The sequence below is a fragment of the Pseudochaenichthys georgianus genome, chromosome 24, assembly GCF_902827115.2.
Source record: "Pseudochaenichthys georgianus chromosome 24, fPseGeo1.2, whole genome shotgun sequence".
In the NCBI taxonomy this organism is placed as follows: Eukaryota; Metazoa; Chordata; class Actinopteri; order Perciformes; family Channichthyidae; genus Pseudochaenichthys; species Pseudochaenichthys georgianus.
This window is the reverse complement of record NC_047526.1, coordinates 25,787,915-25,808,909: the sequence shown is the minus strand read 5'-3', so window position 1 is coordinate 25,808,909 and position 20,995 is coordinate 25,787,915. Positions and strand designations below refer to the sequence as shown.

Here is a 20,995-nt window from a genome sequence, read left to right as displayed (position 1 = left end):
CTTGCCAGCTTGATTGTGATCTCCTGTTCTGGATTGTTTGCACCTGTGCCTCATTAACTGTTGTGTATATGTAGCCCTGTTCTCCTGTTGTCTTTTGTCGGTTTGTCTTGTCTCTATACCAAGTCCATGTCTGTACTCCCTCGTGTAAACATTGAGCATACTATAGAACTATTGAGTATCCTAGTAGATCCTAGAAACCTTTTTCTTTGTAAAGTCTTTTCGTACTATTAGTTGAACCTCGCAAACTTTTGAGTGTCCTAGTTGATCCTAAAACCTTTTTGTATATTAAAAGGTATTTTTTTAAATCAAGAAAGAATCGTGCATCTGAGTCTTTGTGAGTCCTTCGTGTCAGTCAATTGTGTTCATTTGTGAAGCCCTCTGAGACAAATATGATTTGTGATATTGGGCTATATAAATAAACTTGAATTGAATTACTTGTAGAATATTGTCATGTAGAATAAGGCATTAATAAGTGTTTTATAATGAGTAATAAAGAGCCAATATACTGCTAATATGCATGTTAATTAACAACTAGTTGATGGTGAATAAAAGTGTTCCTGAAGTTTCTTTTTAGTGTCAGAAAACATTTAAACGTTATGGGTTATAGTTGTTTCTATACAATTTGTGATGTAGCTTTTTTTATGTTATTTGATATTTTGGTCTGTTTTGATTTGGCTGGTGTTGTGTTGCAGAGGATTTTGGTGCCTGTTAGGTTGTCCAGACAGAGTTTCATGACCAGCTGGCTGGGGATACATTTCTCTGGATTTAGCTTGAAGCACATTATGTCTGCCTGATGGTATGGGGGTTATTGTAATTCATGCTTTTGTAAGAGGTGAAAGAGGTAGGATATATACTGTATTTGGTCAAATGTTGGTAATAATCCAATATGGTATTAAGTCAAATAATTGTGATCTTTGATAAATCTAAAGTATTTTATTCTTAGTATTACAAAACGTTTCCTCCAGATTTCAATTTTTTTTTACAGATACCACTGTAATTATTTAGGTTGTTTATAAATACAGTGTTATTAATAAGTTCAGTTATATGTAATGTTTGAGTGTAGGTAGGTCAGAACTTTTGATCATGTAATTTAAGATGCTGTCAAATTTAAACTTTCAGGAATTGGATGTTGTTCATTAGCTTTTCACTCCTTGCTCTGTCATTGAGATATCTTATTTGTTACTCGTACTAATTATGATATGATTATTGTACAATACTAGATGTTTTGATGTATTGTTCTTTGGAATATTGTTTTATAATTCAATAAGATAATAATTCGAAATACTGCTGTTTTAATAGTCCAATAGATCTTGCTCTTGTTTAGTTTTGATTACTAAACTTTTGCCAGAAATTGTCTGACGATTTATTTTAAAGACTTTGTTCCCAGTGTCTTGTTATTGTGTTTTAGTAATGGTTATTTGGGTCCCAATGTTTCTTATTTGATAAACTTATTTAAGTATTTCTTGTATTGTTGTAATCATTGTCAAACTATTGTTACTATCTAATTGAATCAGCTTATTGGTCAGTCTTGCAGAAACTCAGTTTTCAGTCAAAACAAAAAATCAAGTCTAGAATCATGATGCTAAAATATTCAGTGAGATTCATTTCAATTCACAAAACAAGCAATCAGACATTTACAGATTGGATTAATGTTTTTTATTGATGTTTTTCACTCTTTGCAGGAAGGAAAGTTTCAGTAAAATGTTACATTTTCAATGTTTGTACGCAACAAACCATCCAACTTAAAATGAAAAACAGGTGTTACTGTTGAACTCATTGTTATAAATATGGTTAACGAGTAAATTGTCCATACATGGAACATGTTTTGAACAGATGATAGTGTTTCATATGGACTTAGGACTCAGTATGTGAGGGTTCCTCAATGCTTAAAGGGAAATGGAAGGTCAACCTCAAGCCTTCCTTCACTAACTTTTATGTACGCTTGAGCGTCCGCTGAAGCTTGCTGCAGGAAACCATTAACAGTGTTATTGAACTGGTCCACTACATGAACAAACATGTCGATAATGTACTCGACTGAGTGGTTGAGCTGCTCAATATTTAAGGCAGAGATGTGGTCAACAACATTCTTTAAGGCTGTGACAAAGTTGACATAAGAGACATTGATGTATATTAACACTGCATCTAAATAGTCAGACTTGACAGAGTCAACAAACTCCTGAGATTTCTCAACAATAGCCTTAAAGGTATCAGCAATATTCTCTAGCATTGTGTCAACACTCTCCATATGTTTCACAAAGTCAACCAGTTTGTCAAAGATGGTCTTGAAAGTTGTTTTAACCTGATCCAGGATCTGGCCTCCAGTGATTACATCACCAACTGGCATGCGCATTTTCACACTGCTGATCTGCTCAACAAAGGCGTTAAAGGAGACCTCAATGTTTTCATAGATAATGTGGAGGGCAGAATCTAGCATAGCAGCAATGCTGCTGGTCAGCTTCTTGAGGACTTCAGGGAGGGTGGTCATCTCATCAGACCCAGGCAGTTTGAACTGGGTTTCCCTCAAGACCTTGACGACAGCATCAATAAATACCTGGACAGTCTTCTGGTACTGGACAATGATGTTCCTAAAGAAGATTGACAGCTGGCTCATTTGTGAGTCATAGTTGATTGCAGCTTCATAGGCCTCACTGATGCGGTTAACAACAGAGTTCCTTAACTCTTCCATGTAGCTTGTGACCTGGTACTTGTCAGCAAACATAGTGAATGCAGAGATGATGGAAGGGATTCTGGTCTTGAGTTCAGAGAGTACGACTTTGGGTGCCTCCATGTTGTAGGCGATCTGCAGGTTCATCTTATCAGCGTCCATTGAGGATGATTTGATAACTAGGACTTCAACATCATCCTCCGGGGCAGACTGTTTAATGGAAGGAAATTACATATTTTAGCTATGTTTTAAATGTTGGCATTAATTTTCCATGTCAAAAAGGTAATGTTAATGATACTCACAGGATAACGACCATAGACTCTTGCAATCATCTGAGATGGGACTCTGCCATTGAACTGAATGCCCATGAACCCGGTTGAAGGGGTAGATACCGATGCACTGATGCCATCTTTGCCAGCAGCGTAACGAAGGTTAGCATCAGTGAATGTAGGACTTGTGATGTCCACGTTCAGGGTGTGGTGAGAGTTACTGAAAGATAGATAAAGCATTTCAAATAAAAAGCCACCATTTATTATTGACCTGGTATCATGAAAACAATCAATCTGATTTATACACATTGGAAAGAAGAAGAAAAAAACTGTAGACTGAATATTTACCTGTCATCAGCCTGGCGCTTTCTCCTAAAATGTGAAGAAAATTAGTAAAATGCTTTAAACCTTGAATATCAGAAGTAGTTATTCCAAATATGTTGTGAAACAAAGACAACATTTTACCTCAAGGCTTGGGTAATGGCATGATTACATCAATGTTCATGTCAGCGTGTGTCAGGACAACTTTGCTGACCATGTTCAGAGCTTCATTTTCAAAGTTGATAGTAATAGAACCTAGTGAAATAAATATTTTGTTATTTGGAGCTCAACAATGTTTGCAACACAAAACAGATACAATTAATGAGGAATTTAAATCAACTCACCATCCATGTCATAGTCCAACAGCACAATGACAGAGGTGGCAGAGGACTTTAGGGTGACTGTGAAGACATGACCATCACCCTCTACTTCAGCTGCCACGTTTGTGGTGTACAGTGGGCTCACAAATTTGCCATTGGTAGAGATCTTCTGCTTGGCGGCTGTCACCTCAGCAACAGTTTTCCCAAAGATGGTGAGGTCCCCCAGGGTGTTTGGCTGAGACATATCAATCTCAATATCAGCAGTCAAGGAAGAACATGGGGCAAGATCAATGGTAGCCTGGACCACATGCTTCCCATTGGTGCTAAAACTGAGCAAGTTTGCCTCGTTGTTGCCAATATACTTCAGCACTGCATAGACACGACTCAGGGAGGCTTCAACAGCAAGATTCTCATTTACTTCCATTTCAATGACTTTGTTGGTACCTTGGTTGAGCTTGGCATCAGCAATAATCTTGGAGGTGGAGCGTAAACCATCATTATTCAGATACAAATTGAAGTCATTATCCAGGAGTCCCAAAAGGAGATAGTTCTCAAGCACTGTGCCATCCATGTTGGCCTTGTTTGTTGACTCCATGGAAACCTCCAAAAAGCTTCCCTCCAGCTTCAGACTATGGTCTACCTCTGCCTTTCCAACAGCCTTGATCAGAGGGAGGTTGAAATCACCTGTCATCCTGAAGGTGGAGACAGCATTGGTTTTGGTGTCTGCAACCAAATGTTGGTTTGCCTCAAGGTTGAGTATTGGCAGGGTAATCTTTACAACAGTAGACACAGAGACAGCTGTTTCAGAAGTCTCAGTACTCATGCTGATGGTGCTGTCATGGGTGCCTTCAATGTGAGCATTTTCAAGGGACAGGGAATTGGCCAACTTGATTCCTCTCCTGGTAGTTAGACTGGTGGTTCCATCGAGTTTGGCTTTAAGACCCTCAAACACAGAGGCTGTGGTAGCTCCCAGACGGAACACAAGATCTTCTTCAGCATAAAGTCCAGCATTAACATTCAGATTTAAAATGGCAGACTTGACGGACAGCTCTGTGATCAGGTTACCAACAGAGGGAATCTGGATCAGACCCATCATATCAACAAGGGGGGCAGCCTCGCTTTTATGGTAAACAATCTTGGCATCCACATCCACAGTTTGCTCAGTTGTAGTCAAAATGTTGTTCAATCCAGTCTGCTCATACACATTCAGATCAGTGATTTCTGGTGTACGGAAGTCAACGAATGGCAGGTCAAACTCAGGAATGCTGATGGGGGATGCCAGGAAATCAAGATTGGCCTCACTTTCCATGGCAACAAAAATCCCAGCATCATGTGGATTATTGTCAACAGTGTAGTTGTAGGATATTTTGTACTGATTAAGACGAGCCAGAGCTACTGTGTTAATCTTTTGGCTTTTAGGTTTTAAGGTGGCTGAGTAATCATTCTGCAGATCTATCTTAGCAATCAGACTTTCAAAAATGTTGACCTTGGCATTTCCTTTGTTTTGGAAATCAAAGATGAGCTCAATAGGACGGACTTCAATGTTGATTCCATTGGACAGGACTCCACTGATTTTGCCATACAGTTCTGTGTCATGGTTTGCTTTCAGCTCAGCCTTCAAATCATAAAGGTTTACATGTCCAGATGCCACCATCAGACTGTTCTTGATGATTGGTGCCTCTGCCTCATTGCGGACATTAAACTTGAAGAAGGAAAGGGTGCCAGATTCAGCAGTAATTTGCTGTTTCATTTTTAAGATGGTAGAGTCTGTGTCACCGGAGAAAGTTAGAGTGACAGTGCTGGGATTGATTGTCAGTTGCAAGTTGCTCTTGTGGGTGACATCATCAGCATTGATTTTGCCAGCGCCTGAATTGTCCACTGTTAGAGTGAGGGTGTAGCCATCTTGGCGGGCAACTGCTTTCTGGGTAACTGTTGCTTCACTCGTGACCATGACAATTGGGAGGTCCACAACATGATTGTAAGTTGTATCGAGAGATGCAGACATTCCTTCTTCCATAGCAATAAAGGCTGTGTTCATAAAGTCAGCTGTGTAAGGTGTAGTGATAACCTTAATTGTGGTTTTGCCCTGGGCCTGGGCTGATTGGCCATAGAGAGTTACAGATGCCTGATGTTCAACTCCAAGATTAACATGGCTGAATTTAAGTGTCTCTGCAAGGACAACACGACCATTTTGGATCCAAACGAGCAGTGGAGTCTAGTTTGTAATTAAGAATTTCAAAACTTGGAGATGTGGCAAGGGAAGTAAGGAATCCAGTGAATTGAGGTATCATTTCACTCTCAGTGGAGTTCTGGAACTCAGCAGAAGTCTTGACGGTGTAGATGGGAGTTTGGAATTTGATCTCACCATAGAGTTTACCGAAGCATGGGACCATAATCTGAGTTGGAATGGTTGGCAATGTGAACTCAGGAACCTGGAGAGACTTAACAAGCTTTTCTACAGGAACCTGTGGAATGGTAGGGAATGAGATCTCAGGAAGGCTGATTTCTGGGAAGGACATCTCAGGCATGGAAGGAAGGTAGTTCATGGTCAGGTCTCCAAAGAAAGCATCCACATCAATCATTTTGATCTCAAAGTGTCCAATGAATTCAATAAGTTCAATGATTCTCTGCTTGATGTCCTCAAAGGAAATAGTGGTTGCTTGTACGGTATAAAGTCCCAAGATAGTGAATTCCGGGATGTCAAGCTGTGTTGGGATTTCAAACTGTCCAAGTTTATCCATGCTGAGCATTACAGAGGGCACAACAAGATCAGTGAGAGGAAGGGTGAAGGTTGGAATATTCAACTCAGCTTTCTTAAGTTCAACAATAAGGCCCTCAACGATCTGCTGAATCTCATTAATGATTTTTTGTTCAGGTGCCATGTTCTTTATCTTCTCAACCATACTGGTTAACACCTCAGTGACCTTGGTGATGGCCCTAGTGTAGTATTTGCTCACAAAGTCCAGATAAGTGGTAATCGCAGCATTGACATTCAGATTTGTAATTTCTTCTTTAATGAACTCAGCCAAGGGATTAACGTTGTCCAGCACAAACTTATTAATCTCCTCTTTAACGTATGTAATCATTTCTGCAACTTTGATCTCTCTCAGGCTTTCCATAAATCCTCTGAATGATAAAAGAACACGGTTGACAAAGTGTCTTGTTTCTTCAAGTTTCTGGGGGATTTCAAGAGCCCCGATCAGCTCATTGATGTAAACAATATGCTCAGCAATAACTTGATTGGCATGATCGACAAAGTCATTATACTCCAATGACCTGAGCTTTTGCACAATAGTTTCAATATGCATATTCAGCTGCTGAATGATATCCTCAACCTGAGTTGTTTTCAAGTAGTTGATGGCATCCTGGAAGACTTGCACAAGTTTGGCAGGAATGTCTGCGTCCTTCACCTTGTTGACTACAACACTGATTGTTTCCTCAATTTTCAACTGATGGATGAACTCAACGGCCTTTTCCAAGACAGCCTGTACCTTTTTGTCAACCTCACACTTTACAATCAGCTCCCTCATCTTGGCATAGAAATGGTTGATCTTTCCTAGGATGTCAAGATCCTGAATAATTTCCTTAATTTCATTGAAAATCTCAGTAGGAATCTGACTCAACTGTGCATCAATGTAAGCATTGAATACGATTGATGAAATGTAATCCTTCAGCTCAACAACATATTTTTGCATGTCGAAGGTCTCAATCATTTGTTTCACTTCACTCATGATTGTCTGTAGTTTAGCCTTGACTTCATATTTGGAATCCAAATCCTGCAGGAATGAGATGCTACTGCCCGTGAGTTTTTCCAAGTCGATCTGCTGGATCAGCTCCCTCATGGCATCAATCACATGCAAAACCATTGCCTGTATGTCATACTCCTCATTAATGGCATGCAGCTGTTCCTGGATCTTCTGGATGAGGGTCTCGGGCAGATTGCTACTAACAATAATGTCTTTCAACATACCAGCAAAGTGGTAGATGTAAACTGACAGATCAGCCAGAAGATTCTCAACAGTAACCTTCAGGTTTGTCAAAGAGGCTTCCACGTCCTCCATGGAGATGACATATTCTTGGGTTAAATCATCAAAATACTGCTTTATCTGAGTGACCTTGCCTTCTACATTTAGTTGAGAAACAAAGTCACTTACATACTGGGGAAGAGCCTGAAGTTTAGCCTTTATCTCCTCATTGTTGATGAAGCCTTGCAGTGCCTCTGCCACACGCACAACAACAACCTTGACACTTTCCAAGAATGCAGGGAGAGTTTCAATGAAAGGAAACAGAATTATTTGACATTCTGTGATCTTGTCATACTTGAGGAAGGAAGAGATTGTGAATTCCTGGTTCTCTGTGGACTCTGCATTGAACAGGTTTGAAAGGAAAGTGCCAGAAACTTCAATTCCAGTTCTCTCAGCAGTGTTGTAAACACTCATGTCCTGGTTAAAAGCGTGTTCATTCAATTTAGACTTCATTCTAAAACTGGTCTTCTGCTCTTGGGGTGACAGAACGGTATCCATCTTGTTGTCTAATGTGGTCTCAAGAGCAAAACCGTTATCTAGCTGCTGGGTTACTGATGCTCTGCATTCATGTGAGCTAGCAAAAGCCAGGGGTTGTGCTTTAAGGAGGAACTTGCCATAGAGCTGGGCACTATGCTTTCCATACATGGTCATGTCTCCATCAGCATTGAAGATTGCATCAAGATTGAAATCAAAAGGAACAATGCTGCAACGGATGGTGTGATCAAAGCGGAATGGCTGTGAGTTGAATCGAGCATCGTTGGTAATCCTTGCAGCAAGACCGATAACCTCAAGCTCGGTGTTGTGGCTCATGTGAGTTCCAAAAAGATTTCCAATGGTGCTGCACTTTGCATGAGCTGTCATATCAGCATAGTTGACCTGATAGGTGTGCTTGATCTCTTCCTCACCATAGACGGCTTTCAGGTTTCCAGTCAGATCCATCTTGTAAAGCTCTGCCTGCAGCTGGGCCTCATTAATGAAGTTGGCAGCCAGAACTTTCAGGTTGTTATGAACATTTGCAGAGGCAGTATATGGTTTCAGGTTGATGGTGATATCATGAGTGTAAGATGCATACTCACTGGCAGCAGCTTCAGCCTTTGAGTTGAAGTCAAGGCTAGAAAGAGTAATGGTCAAAGTGTTGGCATTATCAACCCTGATGTCACGTATGGCAGCCTTGTTGGCGATGGATAGAGTAGCCGTTGAAGCATCAAGCCCAGCATTGAAGGTGTTTTCCAGGGACAGGGGGCTCTGGAGGGTATTTGTTCCACTTGTGGTCAAACCATCCTTGTTCATTTTAAGAGAAGCCTTATGGGTAGCCTCATTCTCAAGGAGCTTTATGGTGGCATCGCTATTCACAGCCAGACCATTGACATCAAGGAAGGCAGTCAGCAGGGAGTAAACACGGTTTTCAGTGTGGTCACCATTTGTCTCCATTCTCATTACAACTTCATCAGCACCAGCAGAGGCTTCAGCTTGGTTGTGGATCTTCATGCCAAGAACAACAGCATTTGCATCACATTTCAGTGACAGCTTGCTGTCTTTGAAGGAAAGCTCAGCAACATGGGTCAAGTGGTCTTCAAAGGCATTGGTGTTAGACACAACTGAGAGTTCACCATTGGCAAGCGTTGCTGCAATTGTATTCTGGGCCTTGACAAGTGTGGAGTCAAGCTGAACCGTAGAATCGATCTTTGCTTCATGCCTGAATGGGAAGATGGCAAATGACTGGGTTGAAATGGTCTTGCCATACATTGGTCCAGCAGTGAAGTCTCCCTTAAAGTCGCTATGGGCAGAGATTTCTTCAGCGTTCATTTCTGTTGTGCCATCGTGGCCTAGGATGAAATGAACACCAAGTGGGCTTTTGGCTTCAATCTTGCTGCTTGATTTCAGGTTAAGTTTGTCTGTGAAGGTTGCTTCTTCAGTGATAACAACAGTGGCTTCAAGGAATTTATGAGCCAAAGAGCTTTCCAAATGGGCCTTGATGGAATCAGTAGTGGCCAACACTCCAGAGCCTAAATAAAACACAAAAGGAAAAATGATGATTTAAAGATGAATAGCTATTGATTATTTCATTAGGGAACATTACAACTAAAATCTAGAACTTTTTTCTTTGTATACATCATTGAAAGTTGAAGACCAACTGAACACTACTCAAGCAAGAGTAAACAGCACTTAATTTCGAGTTAATGATAGCCATATATCAAATTAAAAATCATGAATGACATTCACTTTTAATTACCTGTCATCGTAAATGAGAGGATGTCAACTGGGGAGGTTCCTCTCACATCAAACTTAGCAGAGTAGCTTGGTGTATCAACAATATCTTTGCCTGCAGCCATTGAGGCCTCCATTTCATATAGGTTGCTTTTCATCAAAGTTGAAATCTCAGCTTTGCCAAAAAGAGGAATGGACAGAGTAAGGCTCTCAGGAACAACAAGCTCTGGGATGGGAATTTCCATGGAGACAATCTCGAGTCCAAACTGGGGTAGTGACACGCTCGGTGTGGTCAAGGCTGGTGGGAAGTGAAGTTCTTCTGTTGACTTTCCTCCAAGAGGGAGAGGGATAGCAATGCTGAAGTGCTCATTGTTGAAGTGGTAGACAGCCTTTCCCTCGCTGTTATAAAAAAAACGTAAAGTGCATAAATGTTTTGGGAAAAAACGATAATTTAAACATTTACCTTGTAGTTTTTCACACTTACGTCTTGAGGAACAGTGTCTTTGGCAGGGAAATCTCAGGCATATCAGGCACTCTGAAGTCCTTAATGTAATGGAATGCATCACCATGATTTTCCATGTAGTTGTTTGTTTCCTAAAAAAGTGACAATCAGTGTTTGATTCATGACCAACCATTTAACAAATAACAATGTAAATAAGTGTTAAATCCGAGATTCATACCTCTGCAAATTTATTGAAGATCTGACGGACTTTCATTTCAGTCTGCCCCACCTGTATGTCAAGAAGTTGGTTGCCATACATATCTACCATATCAGCAATTGGCAAGCTGGTTGTCTCAGTGTTCACATCGGACTTGAACTCAACCTCAAACTTGCTGGCATCTGTAAAAATAGAGAACAATATATTACATCCAGAGAAATTAGGAAATATTTCTCTAATCCTAACATTTGAATCATTCTGGGAGTAAAAGTATGCTAGCAAACAAACCAACACTTTGTTCACGTTTACCAACAATTCTGACACTGTCATATGTAGCTACATTTAGGATGCGAAACTGGTTTATATGCTACTGTCTAAGAAGTAAATCACTTTAAACATGTCTTATGTCATAGTCTGAAAAAAGGGCCCTTTGAAAGTAACATTACCATATTTCATTGCGATTTTCTGCTCAGATGTGGCAGCCATAACCTTGATTTCACTTTTAAGTTCCAACTCCAATTCCTCATCACGTTTCATGTTAGCTGTGAAAGTGGCATCAGCATTGATTGAGGGGACAAGAAGTTGGACTTGCAGCATAGCCTCCTTCATCTCTTTCAAACTGAAAGAAAGGACAGAGTTAGCTTAATCTCAAGGATGAGGGTGAAATATATGTTATTTTATGAGCATTTATGTTGTTTTTCTTACTTGGCACGGCCAACCAGAGAGAGCTGAGGGATGTGCTTGTTTATGAGGTCAAGAGAAATGGAGTGAGTTCCTTTGCCCTTGGTGTTTCCATTGACAACACCCAGCCTGAGTCCAGCCACCACATCGTAGTCTGGGATCTGGATGTCAGCTGTGATGACATTCTTTCTTCTGTTATATTTCATGATCGCTCTGGCTTCAGTGGGCTCTGCACCTGATGTTTAAAAACCAAAAGGTTAATATATCTTAACTGCACTTAATGTGGGCTTTTTCAAATTGAGCTATTGATAAGCCCTAAAGATCCTTCAATATTTGCCCCTACCTTCAGCCCTCAGAACAAACTTCACAGAGTCAACCTTCTGCCGTCCCTCTTCTCCCTCTCTCAGAAGCTCGTAGGCAATGGTGGCTGTGTACTCAGTGACTTCACCAGTGGGGTGGAGCTCCACAGCAAATCTGTTTAGATAATTCAGTTAATTAATCAATATTGTTAGGTAACTTAAACAAAAGAGAATTATGTGCCGGTGGTTTAGAAAGTCTTGCTTACTTGCTGTCTCCTGTGATGGGGAAGAAGGGGGCTGTCTCGTGAGAGAAAGCATCGGTGTACTGAAGATCAGTGCAGTATTTCATTCCAGCAAAGAAGGGAGAGCACTCGCTAACATCAACCTTGTCCATCACCATAGGGGGGATGGTCTTCACCTCTGATCCAGTCACTGCCACCAAGGTGTTTCTATATGTTAAGGGTAGATAAGTTAGAATAAAACTTAGAAAACAATAAATTGAAGATTGAAGATCCCTCTCATTATTCTAATAAAGCCATTATTACAGACACAAAAAAAGAGTTGCACTTAAGCTACAAATACAGCTGTTTTCCATCTTGTTAAACAATATTGTCCCCTTTAAAATGTTGTAATACAGGTATACATATTGTTGCTGCTTTCCAAGCAGAGTTGCAAGGCATTTTTTTCCTGTTTCTTACGTAATTTTGATGAGCTTTGTAGGACGTGTTGGAGCAGGGATGGTCAGCTTCACATTGTCACTTTCCATGGAGATCTTTGCACTAAGCCCACTTTCGTGGAAAATGTTGGTATGCATCTCTAAACCAGAGTTGATATATTCAGGGATGTGGGAGCCAATCTCTGATACAAACTCAATGCCGGCGGAGGGCATAAAGGTCACTTCGCTCTGTGTGGGCAAATAGGAGAAAGGAGAAGACCTTTGGTGATCAGGTTTATCATAAAAGATATACTTGTGTCATTATAACACATTTATGAATAATTACCATGTCACGGGCAATCTGAAGACCACCCTTGATGCCAGGCGTGAAAGTTCCAGACAATGTAATCCTCAGGGGCACACCAGTGGCAGTCGGGAGGAAGAATTCATTATCCATGAAGATGTAGTGGGCAAAGATTGTGTTGTCAGCCTTGGTCATCAGTGCCTTCATGATCTGTGGCAAATACAAATACACATTAGACATTTTAATGATTGACAAGGAACAAGGAATGAATGCATTGTTTATACTATGCTCTTTAAAGAAATGTCCTTACATCAGTTGGGAACATTTTGAACATGCTGTCAACCATCATGGCAGCAGAGTAGGCCAGCTCCTCCATTTCATTGGTCTTCAGATATCCCAGCTCATTACCCAACAGCCTCAGGTAAACCATCGCCTCGGGAGACTGTGCTGTCTTCATTTCCTTTACGAGTTTGTTGAGGTTGCGTCCAATCTCCCTCACCAGGTTATGTGATGCCTAAACAGAAAAGTCCATATTATATTACTTAATTCATTGCAGTTGGTATAAATCCAAAGAAATGATCACTAATAACCAGTGTTGTGCTAGTTACTGAAAACCAGTAACTAGTTACCATTACTAGTTACTTCATTTCAAAAGTAACTTAGTTACTTTTCTGATTACTTACACCAAAAAGTAATGCGTTACTGTGAAAAGTAACGTTTTAGTTACTTAAAAAAAGGGCTCCCATTATATTAATGCCCTTATAGCCTTCATTTCAGTACTGTTATCAGGGTTGCCAACTTTGGGTACCTGGCTGGAGTGAGATTTTGGTATCATGGGTTTGATTACACATATGCGCACGAAATGACTGCTATCGTGTCAGTAGCGGGACCTTAGCATATATATAGGATATATATACAATATATACAAATACACAATATTGGACACAGACTATAAAGGGCACACAGTTTCATTCACTAATGAAAGTCAAACACATGTTTGTTTCCACTGTTTTATTGTGTGCATAGGCCTATCGCGATAAGCAATTAGTTGACTTATCGTACGATAAATAAAAATGAACTCGATAAATTGCCATTTAAATGAGGATGTGACTAGCAGTTTGAAAGGATGTAGGTTACTTGAATTATTATTATATATTATCATAATGTCAGTGGTCTAAAATGGTCATACAACGGTGCCGACAATATTATCGTTTATTGCAATAATTTCCGGGAAAGTGTATCCAACAAAAGTAATTATTGTGAGAGGCCTATACATGAAACACACACACAAACAAATGTACAGACTTACTCCAAACTGCCAAATATGTTAATTAACACACTCTCACTCTCATACTCTTTGAATCTATTTTGGCCTAGTAGAACAATAAGCAGCAAACTTTTACTTTTTATCATTTCTACTGGATCTTAGATCTGCGCATGCGCAATACGGGTCGGCAGTGGCCACAGAGTATTTTTGTTGGATAATCTGTGGTAGGGCCGGCTAACCCATACAGTGGTGGGGCTCAAATCAGTATTTGCAATGTAATTACATACACGCACCCCTTGACAGTGAAACGCCACGCGTGAGGTTTAGATTATTTCCCTGTCTCAATCCAAATTGAACTGTATGAAATAAAAAGGCACATTTGTCTTGTAGTAAATAAAAAGGGCGACCTGGACTCAATCCCGCAATTTCCCCACAAGTGAAAGAGTTGACATGCTGAAAACCCAACCCCTGCAGGGGGGTCTGGGGGGATTCTGCCCCAGGAGATTTTTTTTAAATACTAACATAAAATACACATTCTGGTACTCTCTTGAGAAGAAAAATAATTACATCTATTACTACACGACATATTTAAAAAAATGAATGCCATTTTAGTTTTTTGTTACTTTGTTCTGAAAACTGAACCTGCTGCTCCTCACAGAGAGAAGAGGGAAGAGGCTGTGTGAATTACTTTACATTGTGGATGGCCCCCATTGTTCTGTGTGTCAAAATGAAAGACAGCCATATCAATTATCAAACCGTGGGGTCTTATTTGATTACGTGTTTATTTCTATCAACACGTAATGTTGCATCGATGTATATAGAGATGTACTACAGCAAAAGTATTCTCCGTCGGGACTTCCTGCAACAACACAACGCCGTTATCTTCATTCTGATTGGTCAGAAGACATTATCAAAGATGTTCTATTGAGAAGACGATCACTACGTGACAAAAGTTTTCAAAACCGTTTCTTCGGTATTCTTGTTTTGGCGTGAGAATAGTTTGGGCAGCGTGAGAGCGTGAGATTGAGAGTGAAAGCGTGTGTCACACGCCAGATGCGTGAGAGTTGGCAACCCTGGAGAATAATACAATCTGTTGATCAACTTGACATGCATTATGCAATCTGGATAGCATCGATATTAGCTGGCTTTACATTTTTGTATATTCTTTCTCCAGGTAGTTGGAAAAAGTTTTCCGTTTCATATGCCGTGTGCCGCCCGGACATGCTATCATGCTAACTAGCTCCCTGAAAGCGGGTGACTCCACTGTAGCAGCCTGCATGTGTTCTACAACATACCGTGCAATGGCTTTATCGACTTTCCCCTGGCTAGCAGTCCCTTGGTTAAAATCCAGCCGCTGTTGCTTAGGTGCAGGTGGAGGTGGAGTGGCGTCGGCTGAGTCTCTGTGGTCTTAGCTACTAGCTTCGTCCCAGATGTTTTAAGAGATTTGAATGACTGGTTTGGGCAGTAGATAGGCTCTTTGACCCGCCAGGACACAACTTACATTGAACTAAAACGTTCTTTTCTTTGTGCTCGACAAAAGTGAAATAGTGAGAATATCTCCAGGTGGAGAAACTAGACTTGAGCTCCGCCGCCGCCATGATAGTCTTGTTAGTAAACAACACAAACACGCCCACAGCCCGTCTCCGCATGTGACACAGGAAGTATTTAAGTACATTTACTCAAGTAAGTACTGTACTTAAGTACAGTTCTCATCTCTGTTCACCTGGCTGTTGACTATATAAAAAAACTAACGCAGTAACCGAGTAACGCACCATGTAGTAACGGTAACTGAGTTACTGAATTTAAAAAGTAATGCGTTAGAGTACTAGTTACTGCCAAAAATAACGGCGTTAGTCCCAACACTGCTAATAACATCATTTATACTTTTGATACAAAAACCATTTTTCTAAATACCTGTCTCTTCTTCCTGTCCTTCTTCAGAGCAGGGAGCATGTTCTGCAAGATCTCATTGACTCTGAGTGGCATGTTCTCAGAGACAAAGTACATTGTCTCCAGGGCAGTGTCGGGGAAGAATCCATTCTTTCCAAACAGGGCTTCCACAGTTGGCTCAAATCCATTGCCCTCCATACCAACCTGTTAGGGTGAAGAACATGATGACATGACACACTTACAGACCTCAGAACATTGTGTTCCTAGTTTATGGAAAAACACAGCTCAAAAGGTTTACCTCCATCATGTCGATGTCATAGCCGAATGCCTTCAGAGTCATTTCAAGCATGACCTCCTTGGGCAAGTAGCTGCTACCCTCAAAGAACATGTTGCCTTCCACAGATCCAATCTTGTAGTTGCGAGAGAACTTGGTGGGGTCCATAGGTGCCCCGACCTCATTGCCCTGAAGTGCATCAAGGATCTTCTGTCTCAGTCTGAAGGACAGAAAACAAATATTACAGTTAAATATCTGATAATGATAAAATGGGGAAATGTACTAACCATGTTGTACAACAACAAATGTGTGACATTTGAATATAAATCTGAAACTGCTTTTCACTTACTCTTGGGTTGCTGGCTCAGTTGAGGACAAAATGTTGGTAATGTGGGAGATCACAAAGCTCTTGACTTGTTGGTCCTGCTCAATGGGCAGGGCATCAGCCAGCTGGGCCAGTTCAGTGGGCTGGGGGTCTTTCATCAGTACCAGATATGCAGCAACACGCTTTTGCATTGGGCTTGCACCGTCCAAAAGCACTTGCATGAGAATCTCTCTGCCCTGTAAAAGATAGACATCAATATAATTAGTAAAAGGTAGAAATAATTATTTAGACGTTTTGTCAAACCTTTGAATGAATTTGACTTGCCTCCTCTGGGACGGGGGTCAGTCTGAAGGCCTGAATGGCAGCCTGCTGCACAGCCAGGGAAGCAGCAGGTTGGTTCACACACTGGATCACAGCAGATCTGAGTGCAGGACCAGCAGCTCCCATAGCTGCTGCCATGTTTCCAATAACCTGAAATCAAAGGACATATTAGTTTTGTGCTCATTGGTGTTTTATGTTATTTTACTTTTGATCCGTAGCAAATGTTACCCACTCTCAATGTCATGAAAGTGTTGTCCTTGTCACCAGAACAGTCACCCAACTGGGAACCCATGAACTCAGCAACAGCGAAAATCTCAGGGATCAGTTTGCCTTCAGCTTTGTAAAACCTGGTCAGAAACAAAATACATACTATTATAATTCAAAGCTTGCTCTCCTAATAATCAAAAGAGGGAACATGTTTGCTGAAACATTATTCAGTGATTGAATATAAAATAAGGCGGGTTAACTTCACTCACCTCTTTACAACATTGCTCAGGGCGTACATGATGGGCTTGCTGGGCTTGTATTTGGCCATCTCGAGCATGTCATTGATCAGGAGGGCAGAGGGATTGGACACCAGTCCCATAGCAAAAACACCGGCATCAACCTCGAGTGAGGAAGTGTCAAAGGTCCTGAAGATCTGCATGATGGCACTGCTGCACTCAGGGGTTCCACACTGGGCCAAAACCTGGTAGGTCAGGGCACTGGACACTTCAAGAGCTTCTGGAATGGCGGGACTCAGGGTCTCGGTCTTCATTCCACGGACCATACTGACAAGCACGTGGAAGAGGTGGGCCCTCTTTTCACCTTCAGTCTCGGGCAGAGAGGCCAGTTCTCTCAGGAGGTTCAGACCTGCATCTTTATCCTGGATAGCACTCTTGTCCTCAACAGCGTCCATGTGAAGACCCTTCACAATACCACCTGTGAAACAATACCAACATAGTTATAATGTGACCGTTAGCTTCTTTGAAAGCTTTTCTGAATCAATCAAATGTATTTTGAAAGAATACACATTAAACAAAGGACTTACTGTGGTCAAAGACTCTTTCATTGCTAGGAGAGACCTGAACCAGAGTCAGTTCTTGCTTTCCAACGTTGGTAATTCCATGTTCTCCACTGGTGAAAGAAAAACATGCTTAACAATACTGTTGACCTCTTGTACAAGACATATCAGTGTGTCACTTATATGACAAAACACTTTTAAGAGTCTGGTATGAGGTTAAACTTACTTGTGAGAGAAGGGAATGAGGATGTGGTTTTCAATGCATGAGCCAGAGGTCATGTGTTTGTCCGCATTGTCAAACTTGTAGTTGCAGGCCTGTGAGCTTCTGACCAGCTGGGCAAGAGGATAGTGCTGAAAAAAAGATCATATTAATGCAGTGAATTAATCAAAGTTAAGTTGAATAGTATCCTCCCACATACCACTTCAATTAAATATATTTAATTCATGAATTGATTATCTGAATGGTTCATGTTGCTACCTCAGCTAATTTGATATCTTACCATGCCAGAGATAAGTGCCAGTGGGCTGGTGTGGTCTCTCAGTGGGACAAATTTGTCACATCTGGACAGGTCCCTGTTGAGGCTGATGTCAGTTGCGATGTCCTCTCTTGCGTTGACTGTGGATTGGGTCTTGCACTTGCCATGAATGGTGGGCTGAAATAGATGATTAGAGAATTGTTGTATGTACTTCAGGCAGTTTTTTTTATAGTAAATACAAACATGATATACTTTTGAAGTATACTAAAATATGCAAAATTCAAAGCATTCTTTCATGAATGTACCATGTTCTTGTTCTTGTCTTCTTCCAGCAGAGGCACAGCCAGGGCAGAAATGATTCCCCTTTTGATGTTCAGGATGGTAATTGTCTCCCCTTCCTCGGGGTACAGTTTGACATCGTAAACTCCCTCAACCACAACCTTCAGAGGATATCTAAAACAAAATACATGATATTAAGATTAATAACCCATGAATAAGCTGAATTGTGATTAATGTTTGAAAGAAAATAATCTTTGATAGGGATTTTCATGAAGTGACATACTTCTCCATTTCAGCAGCAAAGGCATCAGAAGTGGCTGCAGGAGCGAACACAGGGTTGCCCTCTGTGTCCATATCGACCACCTCACTCAGGCTACAGCCAGTGGTGCGGACGATGTAACTGCAAGACTGGGGTACTTCAACTGAAACCTGTGAAAAATTGTATACGTTATTTTTATCTCACCCTCTGAGAAATGTATGGAAAGAAAATAATCGGATGACTAAACAGATGATTGTGAAAAGATGTTTCTCGTACCGTGCATGAGCCCTTAGGTCCATTCCTGAGCTGTGAGGCTCCGTTGATGGCATTCAAAGATTCAGCTTCATATAGGTATTCATACGTGTGGAGGGTCTTGTACCTTTGGTCCACTACAAGAGAAGACAATATTAAGAATTGATTTTGTAAGCAAAAGCCATCTTATTACCATAAAACTACTATTAATTTGTAGACTTGATGTATTCGAGTCAAGGAAACGTCTGGTGTAACTTACATAGGCAGGTAGGTTGGTCTTCTTCTTGGGCAACTATTCAGAAAAAAGTCACATTGTTTATACTTTAGAAATTCAAATGCAATTACAAATAATCAGATTGATTTGAACATAAAAAACATTACATAGTAGAAACTACATAAATCCATAGTTAGTCTTCCATACTTATAACAGTGTTCATTTTAAGATAATCATTTCTAAAGTGTATTATAACGTGCTTTAAACGATCTCAGTGGTGAAATAATTAATCACATTACACATTACAAGTTCCACTCAGACTAAAAGAAAATATTCTTCCTCCTCTCCCAAGATTGGCAGAGGTCAGAGGTAGAGGTAATTTTCCTAAAACAAGAGAGTAAAACAGTAGGCCTAATTCTCTAACTCGCCCACCAACAATATGTTTTTAGTAAAAGACACTTTCAGAAGTCTATTCCAAAACCAAAGCATTTAACATTTACCATGTATACTGTTGGATATTTATACTGATTAGCATATACAAGCACAATTGAATGACAGTTCAAAGCTACAAGATTCTCTACAGTGATTTTTCTCTAAAATGTACTGCTTTATTTGCCCGTGATTTACTACTAATCTCCATTTCCAGCAACCTTAAGCAATAATGTTCAGCATAATCTGCAGACTGTACTGTTCAATAAATCAACAACACATTAAACAGCCTTGGCGACAGTAACCATTTTTTCAGTTTGCAATAATCTATTAAGATTTCTGACCAATTTCATAGAAAATGTGTTTACAAAAATGTATTACCATTATATAACTGAAGTGAAGTTATCACATTTGTGTGTGCTTAAAGGCATTCTACTTTGGAGCATGCAGCTTTTGCATCTATCGAAAGCTGTATTTTGACATAGTTTTAACAGTGCTGTCTCATTTATTTCTGTTAGGATTATTATCCACATGCACTTATACTAAGTAATTTTCCAAGAAGTACTTACAAGCCAAGGCAGCTGTGCTGAGGATCAGCAATAGGCAGAGCTTTGTATCCCCCATGATGGGTTCGGTGAAGCTCTCTCTCTTAGTTAGAGTGAGTACTCGGTCGAGACTGATTCTTCTGCTAGAGCTTGGGACTTTTATACCTCAGCTGGGGTCTGTCAGGAGACTGGGAGGCACAGATAGTTCTTTGAACTCTCAAAGTCCACCCAACCCTCCTGTGTGGAGGGACAAAGGCAAAAGTTGAAAAGATACCCATGGCTCAAAGCACTCAATGTAGTTTAATCTTAAAAACGTGCTCTTGTAAGAGCATTAAAAATGCATTTTTCAGATATATTAAAATGCGCAAAGGACTAGATTAAATATTTGTATTGATAAAGCACATTAAGCGTAGCCTTAAAAAAAATACTAATGAATTTAAAAAAACGTCACTATATGAAATGTAAATGAGCTATCCATGCAAATGAGTTGTGTCACAATGATTACAGTTTTCAGTCACCTCTAGGCCCATTTCCTTGTCCACTTGTCGATAAAAGCAAGACTTGCAGTAGGTTTAGTTATTATATACACATTATTTTAATTGTATTATGTACTGTTATCCATTGTGCAGATTCTAATGGCAAAGGGTTAGATTTAAGGATTGTGTCTTAACTTTAAAATCTGGGTCAAATATTTTTGTATTTTGGCGTTGTAGTTAGAATTTAGGTTTCAAAGATTTCTCATCAGGCCGAAGTTGATATTCTTGCACTTCTGCTGCAAAAATACAAAGGCACTCATTGAAGATGACTAGCACCTCCAGTGTTAATTCGATCACTGATAAACAGTTATTGGTGAGCACTGAGTGATCATGGCGTGCTGCAAAAAACAAAGTCCCACTTGATCTGGAAGAGAGGATTAACTTGTCAGTTGAATTGATGATATTAGTCAAATATATTACCTTAAATCTGCATTTTATGCAAATGTTCAATAACTCCTTTAATGTTGGTTTTATTATTGTATTTACTGGTTTATTAAACAGTGCACAATAATACACTTT

At 40.2% G+C, this 20,995-nt stretch overlaps 1 protein-coding gene and 1 long non-coding RNA gene across 2 annotated transcripts in view; one reads left to right on the top strand and one right to left on the bottom strand.

The window, feature by feature from the left end:
* Positions 1–20,995, top strand: part of LOC139433155 (uncharacterized) — a 130,016-nt gene that overhangs the window by 33,111 nt on the left and 75,910 nt on the right. The gene's annotated exons all lie outside the window — the stretch shown is intronic.
* On the bottom strand, positions 1,642–20,080 carry LOC117439747 (apolipoprotein B-100-like). The gene is given in 31 exon segments (XM_071202031.1): positions 1,642–2,875; positions 2,968–3,154; positions 3,283–3,306; positions 3,400–3,427; positions 3,430–3,510; positions 3,600–5,764; positions 5,766–9,606; positions 9,834–10,207; positions 10,293–10,402; positions 10,489–10,649; positions 10,914–11,086; positions 11,173–11,383; positions 11,492–11,622; positions 11,714–11,896; positions 12,146–12,351; positions 12,449–12,616; positions 12,717–12,920; positions 15,588–15,767; positions 15,862–16,057; positions 16,187–16,398; positions 16,487–16,633; positions 16,716–16,830; positions 16,960–17,404; positions 17,514–17,599; positions 17,713–17,837; positions 17,987–18,139; positions 18,268–18,415; positions 18,525–18,670; positions 18,777–18,889; positions 19,012–19,044; positions 19,965–20,080. Coding segments are annotated over 31 exon segments (11,397 nt in total). The 5' UTR covers positions 20,020–20,080; the 3' UTR covers positions 1,642–1,879.